Source organism: Antechinus flavipes, chromosome 6 (genome assembly GCF_016432865.1).
Source record: "Antechinus flavipes isolate AdamAnt ecotype Samford, QLD, Australia chromosome 6, AdamAnt_v2, whole genome shotgun sequence".
Classification (NCBI taxonomy): domain Eukaryota; kingdom Metazoa; phylum Chordata; class Mammalia; order Dasyuromorphia; family Dasyuridae; genus Antechinus; species Antechinus flavipes.
Genome location: NC_067403.1, coordinates 221155845 through 221172763, shown reverse-complemented (window position 1 = coordinate 221172763; position 16919 = coordinate 221155845). Strand labels below are relative to the sequence as shown.

Here is a 16919-nt window from a genome sequence, read left to right as displayed (position 1 = left end):
TATCCCCTCTTGCCTTTTGAATTCGTCTTTTCTGATAGGTGTGAGGTGCTACCTCAAGGCTGTTTTAATTTGCCTTTCTCTAATCAAGAGTGATTTAGAGCATTAATCATATGATATATAAGTGCTTTTTTCCCCCTCTGAAAACAGCCTGTTTGTATCGTTTGATCACATCAAATTGAAAATAGCTCTCATTTTCATAAATTTGGCTCAGGTCTATACTTAGTATATATTTATCAGACAAACTTATACTGGATTTTTTGATATTGTTTCATTGTCTATGGTACTTTTTAACAAAATATAGTTTGTCTGATTACCTCTTTTAATTAAGTCTATTTTTGCTTTTACTTTTTCTGAGATCATGATTTCTACCCCATCTTGATTTTTTTTTAAGTTTAGCTGAAGCATGTTTGATTTTGTTCCAGTTCTTTAACTCTTGTGTCTGTTTCAAATAAGTGTCTTGTAAAAACAAAACAAAACAAAAAACACATTTTGGATTCTGGTTTCTAATCTGTTTTTATCAACTTCTTTTTAATGGTAGAACTCATCCCATTCACATTCTACCTACCACCACCCCCCATTCAAATTCAGAGTTATGATTTTGCCTTTATCTACTTTTCAAGCCAGCTGTTTTTCTGATAAGATATTTCATATTTTCTTTTTTCATTTTTTTGACTTTGATTGTCTCATGTTCTCCTTGTTCAATTCTAATTTTTAAGGGATTTTTTTTCAATGAAAATCTTTTTTTTTATCTTTTTAATTTTTTAAAAATCTTTTTACTTCTTTTTAATCTTAAAACAATTGTTTTTTAGTGTTATTTTCTTCATTTTTTGTATTTCTTTTTTTTTAACAAACTGTTAATTTTCTTTTCTTTTTTTTTATGATTTTCTTGCATCACTTTTATTTCTTTCCCAGTTTTTCCTCTACTACTCTTATTTTTCTTTTAATCTTCTAGGAATTTTTGTTGGGCTTTAGTACAACTAGCATTTTTCTTTGAGGCTTTGTTTATAGCTATTTTCACAATGTTTTTCATCTGATTTTATGTCTCAGATCTTTCCAGCTAGTATAATGGTCAAATACTGTTGTTTGTTAATTTTTCCAATCTCTTTCTTGAATATTTTACAGTTGGCTCTGCTTACTCAGGGGTAGAGAGGCACTGTCCCAAGCTTCAGGCTTTTTTTGTGCTGTTGTTTTCAGAGCCAGTTCTGGGAGAGTTGTAATTTTTTTTTTTTTTTTTTGTGCTTTTATGATGGTGTGATCCTGGGAGAGATATGATTATTTCTCTCTTGGTCTATGCTCTGGTCTTTATCCAGGAAGGGCCCCTGGTGCCTTGTAGCCAGAAGCATTAGCACTCCTTTCTGCTTTGAAACTATAATGAGAGACCCTGTTCCCTGGTGATTGACCTTCATAACTCATCTCTACCCTGAAACTGCAACCTAGATTTACACAGGGGAAGCCCCATCTGTGCCAAGTGCCAGCAAAGGGCATCTATAATCTCTGACCACTTGTAAAATCCCAATCTCTGGGCTCAGAACTCTTGAAGCTGCTGCCATGACTGTTCTTGCTACCACTGTGTGTTGGTGTCCAGACATACTTTCACCCCTGTGTCACAGATTTTTCCTGCTTTTAAATTTGCTTAGGTTAGAAAATATCTTGCTTTGACCTTTTGTTTACTCTGCTACTGAAATTTGATTGGGCACATCACTTTAAAGTTGTTTGGAGGTAACAGTGGGAGAATTTAGCTGGGTTGTCCCTAATCCACCATTTCCTGAAAACCTTTCTAAAGTCGTTATCAGTAGGGATATAAGCATGGTAAAATGAAACAGTTTTGAACTTCAAGGATCCCTTTCGATTCAGTGGTCATTGTCAAAAAACTGCAGACAACTTCTCTGGACCTCCCCCAAAATGCCACAGGAAGCTCTTCATTTTGGAAACTCACTTAAGCCCAAGTTCTTACAATTCATCAATACTTTTTGCCCCAAGAATTATTTACTTATATAATAGGATGGATTACTCTTTTCAGAACCTCCATATGATGTGGACAGACAGATCTACCATCTTTTTTCCAACCAGGCTGTACTTCTTGGATAACTTCATTTTCAGCTTTCTTTTATGTGCTATCTTCATTATTATGATGTAAACTCTTGAGGGCAGGGATTATTTTCCTTTTTCCTTGTATTTGTATTCCTGGAACTTAGCCCAGTTGCTTGTACATATAAAATAAATCAATATATCCTTGTTGACTGATTGACTAGCAGGAGAATATAGCAGGCACCCAAATAGTCTTAATTCAGGCAACAAAGTATGCTGAAAATAGCAACAAAGTCAGAAAAACTACGTTTGTATCCTAGCCTTGCTACAAACAAATGTTCTTGGCAAAGGTAACTCATCTTTCTAGACCTCAATTTCCTTATCTTTCAATTGATGATATTGGAAGAGATTCCTTTCCAATGAAATATGCTATGTACCTAAATTAAGACAAGTTAACAAGAGATGCCACAATAGGAGAGATTGGAAAGAGATTGGCTGTTTTGAGCTTCAGACTTTACTCCTGGTTCCACTAGACAGTGGTGTTTTATGAATGATTGTTGGATTGCTGAAAAAAGTTTTAATAGAGAAACCTTGGCTAGATTTTGAAGACCAAGAAGGATTCCAATAGCTAGTCCTGGACACAGAGGATGGGCAAATTCAGAGAAGTGAGAGAGGGCAGTCTCACAACCAGAATGTTAGAAAAATGAAATTGCTTTTGAAATTGTATAAAACATTAGAAGGTTCTTTTTTGCCAAGTATAAATTAATCTTTAATAACTAGAGCCTTTTTCAGCTAAAGCAACAAATTTTAATTCTTGGAGATTTTTGAAGAAAGTGCCTTTGAACATTTAATATGAGAAAAGTACACTCAAAGAAATGATAAAATGAATTTCTTACCCTAAGTACATAAATATTAAAAGAAGCAAAAAAGATAGTATATGTATGTGTTCAAATAAAAGGAACAAATTAAGAAAAATCAATATTATTATTCATTTATATGGATATTTATGTAGATATCTAATTTGGGACCATGTTTTATGATTCAGCCTTTTGAAAACCAATTCATAGTAATATATTCTTTAATACTGATATCTATGACAAATGTGTACCATCTTGTAGGCACATGTGACATTTCTTGCCAGTGTAGAAGAATAGAAATTGAAGAGAGCAAGTGACTTGGAATTATATAACCCTTTACTATTTTTCATTATTTCACATAAACACTAGAGGGAGGATTCCCGTTAGCTAAGAAGAAACTGATTGGAAGAGCTTTGGTAATTTCTGTATCTATTTGAGTAAAGTAAGGTTTTCCTTAAAGGTTAACAAACGAGGAAGTGGACTCAAGAAACTAAAGTTTATGCTTGGAATAGGGGAAGGGACACAAAATCAATCTTCAATAGAAAACAAGAAAAATATTTGGGTATGGGTGAACTAGAAGATTCATGTTTCTTTATAACTTTATATATGATTCTGTGACATGGAAAGTGATTATTATACTTAATGGTATAACATTTAACTGGAGTGGAAGGAAGGATTCTCTATGACATCTTAGAGTAAAATTAATGCTGGTTTTCAAGTCAGAGGGATTGTCTGAGAAGTTTAGCATTGACACAGTTCCATTATGAGACAAGGAAAGTCAATAATATTTTTCTTTATTTATAAAATAAGGATTTGAAATGGAAAGAGAGAACATGGTATAGAAGAAAGAATAATGTCCCTATAGATTGAAGATGTGTGTTCAGATGCCTTCTCTGAATGCTTACTAGTTGGGATTTCATGCACGAGTCACTTAATCTTGGATTCTCGGTTTCTCCATCTGTAAAATGAAGAGGTTGGACTAGGTGGCCTCTGAGATGTCTTCTATTTTGATGGTCCTAAAGTCCCCTCCAGTTAAATAAATGGTCCAAAATAAATGATGAATACACAAAGATGATGGTTTTGATAAATGTAGAAGTCTTTTTATCTTCTGACATCCTATCAACTTGAGAAATATTTAGGTCTAGATGGGCAAGGTGAATGATAGGGAACTCAGGAGGTTTACTCTGACAAGAATTTGGCCAAGTCAGAAAAGGTTACAGAAGATAAGGAAGGATTTGAATCTAATTGAGGGTCTCAACTTCAAGTTAATGCTCAGGAAGGGTTAAAGTTAGAGGTGACTTGGAGTCAGAGTAAGAGTCACAGGTACATTTAGGGTTAGAACTGGAGTCAGAAGCATGTTTAGGGTTAGAGTTGGAGGGTTAGAGCTGAGGCTTATTTAGAGTTAAAATTGGAGGCATTAAGGGTCTATTACTAAATGTAAATTAGTTTCTAACCCTAACCTATAACTTTAACCTTAAATTAATTTCTTATTTTAATTCTAATTCTAAATGTCTCAATTCTAACCCTAAATTCTTGCACAATGAATTTCTGTGGTTTGAACTAAGACTAATATGGTGAAACAATCGTATCTGTTCAGTAAGCAAACTTCATATTAAAAAATACAAATTTCATTATATACCTAAACAGCATTCTCTTTGGAGTAATGCTAGTGTGTATGATTGTGTCTATGTGTAGTTGTGTTTGCCATATTTTATCTTCTACATGCAAAATATAAAAGGACCACTCTTTCTTCCAATGGAAAAAAAAAATCCTTCCTAGATAGCTTTATCAAACCAATGCATAGAGTTAAAATGTTTTTAAGCTGATTGTATAAACTGTTAAAGTTGAGATAGTAATTTTCTAAGACGTCACTGGATCTTTGAACTCATCAGTTATTGTCCATTCCTTCCAATGATTGAGATTCCAAGTCATCCATATGGCCTCAGCTTATGTGACTCTTTCCCTTGACCTTCCATAAGGTTGCTCTGGAACATCCAGTCTCTGGGGGCTGTAGACCTCCCTGACTCTCTTTTTATGGGAAGAGAATAAGAGCTGAACACACAGGCTCTCTCCATTGTTTATTCTTGGCCCTCAACATTTGATCCATCTGTTTTCTTCTTCATTTTTCATCATCATCATAACTATTATTATATAATTTGTAGGCTTGCAAAGTGATTTCCATAACACTAGCTCATCTGACCTTGAAGTAGCACACCCCTGTATTTCTTTTCCACCTGATCCTCTGCATACAAGAAAGCTCTTAATAAATTACCACCATCGTAGATCAAGGCGGCATAGCCCACTCCCACCTGCGCAGCACACCTACAGCTGAACTAGTCTGATACCCAGAATGCTCCTGCATTTCAGGCTCTCCCTGCTATAATCTTGACAGCTGAAATACTCGGTGCTTATCTTAAGGAAGAATAGAAAGTCTGACAGTATCTTAATTATAGTGACAGAAATAACAAAGTCCTATAATACTGCAAAATACAGCTAGGAAACAGTTTGCTAAAGACTTGTAAAGTACTTGTACAAAGTTTAAGGGGAGCTGCCAACTTTCTTTGGGGGTGGAGTGGGGGGAGCTTCATGTGATTTTTATTAGAGCAAGGACTCAATAGCTTCTCTCCCAGGGGTAGCCTTTTCTTTTGGCTTACATCCTTCTCCCAGAAAGACAACTAATTCAACTTCTTGAATGCCGTTTCAGACATCACTTCACATGCTATAAAATTACCCCAAATATTCCCCTGTGTTTTCTAACCTGCAGGACAGTATAGTGATCTATATAGCATCAAAAACCTACTTAACAGACACATGTTTAGTTTTTGAAGCTATGTAGATCACTATACTGGCAATTCAACCAAACTTAAATCTAAGGCTAGCAAATATCATTAGCATATTTAACAAACTGTATTTGCTTATAAAAATGGAATGATTTCTGTGTTCCCCCAATAAATTAGTGATAGAACTAGGCAGTAAGAAGGGATTTAGAAGATGAGACACATTCAGGAAATGCTACTAAATAGACAAAAAAAAAAAAGAATACTGTCAAACATGACTGACATAGCAAGTGATTGAGCTAAGATTTGAACCCAGTGACTCCAACTTCCAAATCTAGGTCCAATTTATCTTCATTCCAAAAATACTATCTTAGTCCCTTTCTCACAGAATAGGCACAAAGCCTGGTACCAGGCAGATACTAGATGCTTAGTAAATGTTTATTGACTGAATGATTATAGGTGGAATTTCTAAACATTTGTTACACTGAGAAAGAAAAGGCGACACGGCTACTATCATGGGAAGATCACCAACTTGGGAGTCAAGAGCATAATATTTATAGTTCTGATTTATTGATTAACCTCTACAGAATCATGCACCAATCACATGAACTCTCTAGGCCTCAGACAGACAGCTAGTGAAGAGAGCTGGATTGACCTTTGGCTGGGAGGATATCAAGCAAAGCTTCCTAATCCATACAGAATCAAACATGGTATTATGGTCTTTAGCTCACATTTCAGAGTGATTTTATATGATAAATGAACAATTTCTGGAGAGGCAAAATATAATGTATCTTATACATGTGTTTTTCCTTAAAAAAATGTATATTGATACAGTGATATATCAAACAAAAGACAAAACAAAACAACATTGGAAAGAAGAAAGGATTTGGAGTCAGATCCCTTAGCCTAAATCTCTGTGTTGTCATTTGACTTCATGGGTCAACTAGTAAAGTCACTTAATTCCTCTGGGGTTGGTTTCTTCAACTATAAAATTATAGTTGGATTGGGGACCTATAAATGGTAGTCAGATTAGCTTTTATCATAATGCATTTTTCTCAAACCACAAATAAAATTACAATTACTATTATAGAAAGATCTGTACCATATATGCACATATGCTTAAAGTAGGTATATGTGTATATACATACATATGCATTAATATATATGTATATGATATATAATGTGTATAGAGTGCCTCAAAAGCCTTAATGAAGATTTCAGTTATTAAAGCTATTTATATAACTTACTTTCATAAATACAGACATCTCTATATACATATATAATATGTATGTATTTGCATAATGTAATGTACATGCATTAATGTATATATTTATTTTTCTGTGTATATTAGGCAGATGGATGGCACAGTGGATTCATGGATGTGAGATCAGGAAGAATCATCTTTCTGATTTGAAATCTGGTCTCAGGCACTTAATAATTGTGTTGTCCTGGGCAAAAGTCACCTCACTGTTTGCCTCAGTTTACTCATCTGTGAAATGAATTGGAAAAGGAAATGGCAAATCACTCTGTTAGCTTTGCAGAGGAAACTCCAAATTGGGGTTTAAGGAATCAAACACAAGTGAAATGAACAATAAAAATATATATGTGAGCATATATAAACACATATACTATACACACACATATATATGCATATACATATATATATATATAAAAATATATGAATACCTCTCTCTCTCTCTCTCCAACCATTTTTAAAAAGTGTCTTCATACTCAAACAGAAAGTCATGGGTTGAGTTCAGCTTTAAGATTTCTTATGGATTTTTAGCCTTTTATAATTTCTAGAAGAGGTGGATTAGAATTGTAAGTAATGAGATGAGCAGAAAATATTTAAGCTGCACTTCAGCATTAGTGTGATAAACTCAACTGTCAGGAGCCCCTTAAAGATGCACGCTTGCTCAAGCACTAATCTTTATGGAGTAGATTTTGGTTTCCTATGGTGCTGGTTTATTTGGAATGGTTTATTTTAGTTTGGGGTTTTATGACTGAAACCCTAGAAAGACCTCATCTCAATGTGGTTCATCTATAAAAAGTCATGATGTAATAGTAATAATAATCACTTAGGCGCACATAGTCATTTATACTTATAAAATGTTTGACTTTTTATTATAATAATAGTAACTCATCTTTACGTGGTACTAGATGGCATTATGACTTAAAAAGCATCCTCTTCCTAGCAATCTGATGAGGTAGCTAATGATGATGATAGGAGATAAGCACCTTGAATGCAGGAATTATTTTCTATTTCATTTTTATAACCTCCATAACTAGCATGGAGCCTGGAAAATGTAGACATTTAATAAATGCTGGCTGATTAATGATGATAGTGATGGTGATTGTTATGATGACTGTCACATATAAGTAACTTAAGGTTGGGAAAAACCTTTCTGCAAAACCATCTTGTGAGCTGGGTCATGTCGTCATTATTATACTGACTTTATACAAAAAGAAATCAAGACTCAAAAAGATGTATTTGTCCATAAAAGGTCACATAACTTGTTAGCATTAGCTGAGGGACTAGAACATGGGCTTCTGCCTTTCCGCTGAGGTCCTCCCAGAACAATATTGGATTTGGCTCAAGAGGAATGAGGTTCAAACTTGATTCTTCTCCATACTGCTTAAATAACCTCCAGTGAGTGTAGACTTCTGGGGGCCTCAGTTATCTCCTTTTTAAAATAGAGGCACTGGGCTAGATGCCCTCTCAGTGTATGATCCTATGAACTGATGAGCGTGGCCACCATAGAGATGCTCACTAAGAATAACCATACGGGGGCAGCTAGATGTGGATAGAGCACCAGCCCTGAAGTCAGGAGGACCTGAGTTCAAATCAGATACTTCACTGAGACACTTAACACACAAACTCAGACACTTAACACTTCCTAGCCATGTGACTCTGGGCAAGTCACTTAACCCCAAATACCTGATTGGAGGGGGGAGGGGGAAAGAATGACCATACTACTTACCTTACTTGGCTGGAGTGCATGGTAAATACTCCATAGAGAAAAACAAACAATCCCACAAAAGCGGCAGGAATCAGCATGCCGGTGTACCAGCCTAACCAAGCAAAGTACAGACCAATCTTCTCACCAAAATAGCGCCTGCATGGGAGAGCAAACAGTTTATCAAATAGTGTTGCAAATTTAATGGCATCAGGTCTAGAATTCTAGGTGTTAAGTAGAAGTTAGTAGTCAACCAGTCAGCAAACATTTATTAAGCACCTACAATGTGACAGGTATTCTATAAGGGGAAAGGGGTTTAAAGACAAAAGTGCAGGAGTCTGCTGTTAGAACAAGGGCATATACCCACGAATCCTTGCAAATGGAGCTGATGATGACAGGTGCCTCTATAGACAGAATTAGATCCTGTCCCTGAGTTCAAATCTGACCTAAGACATATATTAACTCTACATCCTTTAGAAAATTATTTAACCTGTCTATGATTCATATTTTTCATCTATAAAATGGGATATAATTTCACCCACCTCCCAGAATTATTGTGAAATATTGTGACATGATATCTGTAAAGCACATAGCCTAGTTGTTCCTGATACATAATGGGTGCTTAATAACCACTAGATGTTAGCAATAAAAATATCTTATTAACTTTATGTCACATGAGGATGTATCAAATTATCTTATTTTGTTTGACTCTCTGGTTTAATGGAAGGTACTGGACTTGGTGCTAAGAAATTTAAATTCAGATTCTGTCTTTGCACCTGTTACTCACTGTACGTTTTTGAAGCAGACATTTCACAGGGTGGTGTGGTAGAAAGAATTCCAGATCCAGCGCTCTATATATTGTGACAACTAGATGCTGAAAAAGTCGCATTCACATCATATTTGAAGTCTGCAAAACGTTCTTTCTATTCTTACCAAACTATTTTTCATATTTGTTATTCTGATCATTTGATCCTCACACTAATTCTGTGAAGTAGATGCTGTTATTATTCCCATTTAACAGATGATGAAACTGAGACAGATCCAGTGACTAATGTTAGAACCACATAGCTATTAAATACCCAAGATGGAACTTGAACTCTGCCTTCTTGACTCCAAATTCATCATTGTCATAAGGAGTATGGCAAACAGCTTTCTCTGCTGTTCTAACTTAGTGATTATAAAGGGGAAAAAGCATACTTGTTAACCTTAAAAAAAAAAAAAAAAAAACTAAAGTAGGGTAAGCTGTTGTTTGAAAGCCGCCCATTTCCCATCAACATCCTTTATATAGCCATGACTTAGCACAGAGGAATTAAAAGAACTGCTCAATTCCCTCTTGTTCTCATTATGTATAATTGTGTGGTATGACACATCCGCTTCTCCTTGTTTGTTAACAAGCACAAGGCCGATTGAATTCTTAAAAAAAAAACCCAAACCTCTTGACTGGGTATCAAGAGACCAGGTTCTTGCTCCCAACTTTGACAATTACTGTCGACAGCTATTTGAGCTCAGGAAAATTGTCAGCTTTCTCTGGGACACTGCTTCCTTCTTTATAAAAAGGGAGAGGGTGAAATGAGGTAATCCTTAAGGTGCCCTTCATCTCCAAGGTTCCCTGAAATTGGTTTGTAACTTGTGAGATCCCTTGGTTGGTGCTTTCAGTCAGAGAGGAGACAAGAATCTGCATAAATAGGGGCTCCACGGGACCTCTCTTCCTAACATTCTTCTTGGTCTCATCTTTTGTAGAGTGCCCAGAACATGGATTTGATCCCAGTAGTTACTGAATTGCAGATGTATAAGACCTTAAAGCATTTCCCAGGTTCTGAGTTAGAAGGAGGGAAATTCTCTTGATGAGGATATTTCTTCTCTTTCCCTTTTTAGTTTCTCCTCTCTCCCCAAGTTTTACTTTTAAATGAGATATTTCTCTACCTATTGTCCTCTGTTACTTCATCATCACGTTCATTTGATTCAATGAATACTTTCATGGGATGTCAACTGTTTCACAGGATGACAAGTGGAAGAAACATTAGAGACAATCTAATTTAAATGTAATATTTGAAGAAAGTGGGGTCATAAGAGCTTAACTGATTCATTTAAAGTCATCATGAAAGCTGAGTTTGGAACTTTTTAAAACTCTAAGATTCAAAGTTTTTAACTAAACCACATGGCTTCTAATTTCTATTAAGAAAGTTAATATCAGAGGCAATTCAGTCCAATTAGACTTGTGATGGAGAGAGCCATCTCCATCCAGAAAGAGGCTTAGGGAGACTGAATGCACACCACAATGTAGTATTTTCACCTTTTTTGGTGGTGGTTTGCTTATTTTTTTTCTTTTTCATTTTTTTTTCCTTTTTAAATCTGGTTTTTCTTGTGCAGCACAATAAATATAGAAATGTGTTTTTAAAAATTGCACATCTTTAATCTACACTGGATTACTTGCTATCTAAGGGAATGGGGAAGCAAGGAGAGATGGAGAAAAATATGCAACACAACGTTTACAAGAATAAGTGTTGAAAACTATCTTTGCATGTATTTTGAAAAATGTAAAGCTATTATAAAAAAAGAAAATGTTATCAAAAATTTTAAAGATTCAAAGACTTTGGCTTTCAAGGATCTTTATAATTTTCAGTCTTGTTATACTTTATACTTTTTTAATTCCTCCACTCTAGCGACACTGGCTTTCTTGACAATGGTCCTTACATGTAATTGCCAATTCCAGGCTTGAAACATTTTGTCTGCCTGTTCCTCATGCTTAGAATTATCTTCCCTCCTTACCCCTGCCTTCCAGCATCTTCCAGGTCTCAACCAATATCCCATCTTTTGCAAGAAGCTTTTTTTGGTCCTCCTTAACCATAGAACCTTTCCTCTATTGATTATCTCTAATTTATTCTACCAATTTCCTGCCTGAATATCAGTATTTTTAAATCATTTCCCCTAATAGATGGTGAGCAGTCCTTGAGAGCAGGGACTACCTTTTGCTTTTCTTTGTAGACCCAACACTCATCTTAATGATCGGTACATCATATACGTGAGTTGATTAATTATAGGAAAGTCAAAGGTTACATGGTTCATAGGTAATCACCTGGAATGTAGGAGAAAGGGAAGTGAAGAAGGAAGTGCTTGATTTGAAGAATACCAGGATTTGATCAAATTCTAGTTCTACCACCTAATAGCTTTTGGCTTTGGACAAATCAATTGACCTTTCCTAGTCTTGGTGTTCATATTTGTAAAATGAAAAGTTCAGACTAGATAATCTTTGAGATCTCTTATAGCTCTAGTTTTATATGTCCATCAATAGCTTGCTTCTTTATCATGCATTATTTTCCTCTAGAAGACGAAGACTCAGTATTTTACCAGATATTGTATAAGATACACTCCACAAACATAATGGACATTTTTGGTTACATCTTATTTTGAGGTTCCTTTTGGTTTTAGGAAGAAAGAACAAGGAATCTCTTATAGTGGGGTATTCTTTCTGCCTATTATATTAAAGGGAAAATATAAATATGAATTCACTTAAGGGCTATCTCTAGCTTTTCGTAGAGATTATTGGAAGTTGTACTGTTTTGAGGGTAGGAGGGTACCAAAGGTTGAAAAGCAGCTGAGAAAAATCACAATTGCCTTGGAAAGAAATGAATTGAAAATTTTATCTGCAGAAATATGAATTTACAGCTTTTATGCATAGAATGAAAGAGGAAAAAACTGATTTAAGTATTAACTTTTTCAAAGTAAGTTTGAAGTTGCATGACTTGAAAAAAGTGTAATTTTCATATACAAATTATTTTTCTGGTGGTGGTGAGATAAGAAGATGAAGTTCAAGTGAAAATTACTTATTAAAAACTCATACCTATTCCTAAAGAAAATAGGATGATTGGAATAATAAAAAAATGAATCGAGTTGTCCCCTATTTTCTAAATGCCAAGAACTGAGGAAACACAAATCAATCCCAACCTTACCCTGAATGTGACTCCTCCTCTTTCCCATCGACCTTTTTGCTATATAGATATGATCTATGCTCAAATATGAGATGATGAGTCAAAAAATGGGAACACTAAAAAGGAAGGCTTAAAATTTCTTCTTTTTCTCTTTCCTCTCTTTCTCTCTCCTTTTATCTTTTCCCTATTCATTCTAGTTCTATATCTACTGATTGATCGATATAGATATACACACTTATAGAAATACACACACACACACACACACACACACACACACAGACCCCTATACATCCATACAAACACACATATATGTCAAAGGTTAAATGCTTTGGATGAAGAATCAGAATCACAGAAATTAAGTATTTAGAAATATTTAGAAAACAGCCTAGAGATGTTCACTGATTAGCACTACACCACAAAAATTAGTAATAGAATCAGGATCAAAAATGGGTACTCTTACTCCTTATCCAGAGAGTTCCTTTTATTCTGTTATGCCATTGTCCCAACATAAATTAAGATTTCCTCACCTGAATGAATGTCAGAATTTGTAAAAGTTGTTTATTTTCTTGAATTAAAATTTCCATATTAAATCAGAGTATCCTGCCATTACATCTACCTAAGTACGTAATTTTAAGTATGTAAGTCTGAGTAATTAAAAAAAAACAGAATATTTTTGATATTTTGTTTAAAGAAAGTAGAACATCCTTCTTCCTTCACCTCCTAGTTTAAAAGGCACTACTTAAGGAAAACTTTCTAATTTGAAAAACATATGAGTGAATGTATGGAATATCTGGGATATCTATGGGAAGAGATGGGGAGCTCGTCATATAATAACTCCCACTCCAACAGATTACTATATGTGACTTAAAAGACAATTCTTGGGAGATGACTGATGGTCACGTATTTGAGTGTCTTGCTCAAGGTCATGAAGCTCTGTGCCTACAGACTGTAGTTCCTTGAATCAAAAACAATGAAGGCTCATACTCCCCTCTGACTCATCCCAGATTTCATTATCTGTGAAATAACACCCCAGAGAACCAACCTTAAAGGTTATGTGTGTGTATTTTGGGGAAGGGAGATGCAGGCTCATAATAAGTATAGTATAGACTTGGAATCAAGACAACCTCCAGAACAAATCCCATTGCTAATGCTAACTGTATGATCATGGTTAAATTACTGAATTTTTCTATGCCTCAGTTTATTTATCTGTAAAATACCTCAACTACCTACCTCATGAGGTTATGCAAATTCAAATGAGATCACATACAGAAAATATTTTGCAAAATGTCAAGGGCTATATGAATACCAGCTATTATATAGTAGCACATTGAACCCATGCATTCTTGGCCAAGCCCAGTGCTTCCTCCATTAAGGAATTAAAGGCCATGGTTTCAAATGTTGTGTCTGAAACTCATGTCCAGTATGAGCTTAGGTATTTAATGTCCCTGGGATGTATATGTAATATGAAAAGGTCTTCTAATGTCTCTTGTAGGTCTAGAACAATTATCTAGAAGCTACCAAAAATTCTAACAAAGTAAGAATAACAACTGGAAAATGTTCTTTTGTAGAGGCAACTAGGTGACACAATAATATGAATGCTCTACTTAGAAGACATAGGTACAAACGTAGCTTCAGATACTTATTAGCTCTATGTCCCTGGGCTAGTTATCTTGACCTATGTCTGCCTCAGCTTCCTCAACTATAAAATGTGAATAACAATAGTACCTGTCTTCCTGGATTTTTGTGAGGATTAAAGGAAATATTTGAAAAGTGATTTATAAATTTTAAATGCTAAAACCAACAAAAAAAATAAAAAATCCCAACAAACTCAAAATAATGTTTTTTTTTTTTTTTTTGGCATGAGCTTAAGGATAGCATTTATTCATCTTTGGAAACTGCTCTAATATAAACATTAGATTTTGATCAGAGATGACAATTATCAGGAAAATATCTTAGTACCTGATTAAGTCGAGGGGCTGATATTTATACCACATTCCCCAGCAGGCCCAGCGCTTATATAGAAGATGTCTGTGGTTCTTGGCTCCATGAGTTTTAATCGGATGCCTGCTCTGGTAGCTTCCCTAAAGAAAAATAAAATGATGAAGAGTCACCTACCATGCGAATGAAATGAGAAACAGAATAGCATCAGGGTCTTATTTTTTGACTTTTACAATTTTATAAGTGATGCACATTTGTGGAAATGATCTAGGACTTAACTTTCCAGGCATTTCCTTCACTGGCCTTTAAATTGGAATTTAAGGTCCTTTAAAAATTCTTTGAGACAGATCTATATCATTTAGAATAAAATATGCTTTTATCTTCAAAGTTTAGAGCACCTCAGGCCTTGATTAAGGAAGCTGCTATTTTTTAGGGTGGAAAGAATTTGTGTGAAGAGAATATTGCAACCTTCCGTCTGAAAGTTGGACAATAACTCTGGGAAGACCAGAAGATTATCAGAGTTGATAAGAAGAGTTCAGAAGCATTGAACCATCTGGGAGAATAACATGTTTCACAGAATTCTAGGAGTTTTACATTTGATTTTTGAGGAAATTTTACATATACAATATGTACAAAGATGTATATCTGCACACGTATGTATGTATCTCCTGTTTGGACACACATTTATATGTTGTCTCTTCTATCAGATTGTGAATTACCTGAGATTGATTATTTGTTTCTTTTTTACCTTTCTTTGTATTTTGGGCGCTTAACACCACTGAGAACATCATAGGTACTGAATAAATGCTTGTTAACTGACCATCTATCTAGTGAAAGATGTAAATCTTAATTCATCCTTTCACAGAACTTCAGAGTTGAATAGTCAATGCACTTATTTAATATCCATGTTATAAACTACTTGGACAGCAGTACCCCTTTTTTTCTTTTTAAAGAAAAAAGAGCCCCTTGCTAGTAGAGGGAGCTGAGGGCTTTGCATTATAAGTGTGTGTGTGTGTGTGTGTGTGTGTGTGTGTGTGTGTGTGTGTGTTCATGAGTGTGTGAATGTATGTATGTGAGACTATTCTTCTTTCCAACCAGGTAAAGGAGATAAAGGATCAAGTTGCAATGGATCTTGAACTAGAAAGTACCTTGAAGTTCATCAACTGCAGCTTTTTCTTTGTGTGGATGAAGAAACAGGCATAGAGGAGTTAAACTCCTTAGAAAGGATGTAAACAGCAAATCCAAGGGTTCTGACCTCAACTCTCAAATACATAGTCTTTCCACTATATCACGCTGTCTCTATCATGTGATTCTTAGATAAAAAACATGGAATTATGGGTTAGTCATAAACTTTTCTTCCCCTCTCGGGTCTAAGACCGAGAGTTAAGACAGATCTCTGCCACTTCAAGAAATTTCTTTTGAACAAGCACTTTTTTTTGAAGGGAAGAGTCTAGCCTATTTGTAAAGGGGACTGAATCCAGTAAAATCTCAATTAATTGGAAAGTTTATGTAATAGGAAATAATACCAAATGCCATATGTTTAAGCTGGAAATTATAATAAATTAAGTAATTTTCTTTTCTGTGACTTCCATAGATATGGAAAGACAATGTGTTTGGAAATATTCCGGATATACAAGTGGTCTTTTTGATGCTTATTCCTAACTCCTGGACCCAGGTCCCATGATGAAGCATCTCAATCATCATCACATCTTAATATGGCATGTATCCTCACTACAACTATTTTTCAATTTTAGTTTGAGAACAAAATCATTCTTGGAAAGTATATGTCATTTATGTGTTCCATCAGTCCAGTCACCATTCCATCTGACCAAAACACTCCCTGGATATCACTTGCCACTTAAGTTATCTCCCTCTACTGGAGTTCAAGGACCTTGGGGGCAGGGACTTTATTACTGTTTTGTATTTTTATCCCCAACATGGAGGGTAGTGCCTGGCACATAGTAAATACTTAGTACACTTTTCATTCATTTGTTCATTTTCCCATCTAGCCTGAGAATACATGTATTCTCCTGCCTACTGGCACATATTAGTTACAGATACCCAGCTGTCCTTAACTGATAATCTTGCTGTGGGGACCAAGAAGTGACTGCCTCTTCTAAGATTGATTTTCCACTATATGATTTCTCTTTTCTAAGGAGCATCATGAGCACATGCAAGAAAACAATATATAGCACATTTCTGTAAATAAAGGAAAAGTAGATTCTCTGTTTAAACATCTTCTCTCTTGGAATCCTTACAAAGTACTAATTTAGCAAGGTACTAAGAAAATCCTCTAGCTCACTAATGTATTTAAGTACTCACAAGTTTGGGAGATTTCAGGGTTTTGTATGAGATATCCGAATTCACACCTCCCTTAATCCCTGCCTCCAGAAGGAGGAGTCAACCTTTGGGAGATCATATACAAAGAGGCTC

At 35.1% G+C, this 16919-nt stretch overlaps 1 protein-coding gene across 5 annotated transcripts in view; it reads right to left on the bottom strand.

The window, feature by feature from the left end:
- The window catches only part of ANO3 (anoctamin 3), a 375533-nt gene that overhangs the window by 120041 nt on the left and 238573 nt on the right, over nt 1-16919 (bottom strand). For all 5 annotated transcript variants that reach the window (XM_051967103.1, XM_051967101.1, XM_051967102.1 and 2 more), the window contains 2 exons: nt 14508-14629; nt 8644-8778 (listed from right to left, as the gene is read on the bottom strand). In XM_051967103.1, the coding sequence (XP_051823063.1) occupies nt 8644-8778; nt 14508-14629 (257 nt within the window). The remainder of the gene's footprint in view (nt 1-8643; nt 8779-14507; nt 14630-16919) is intronic.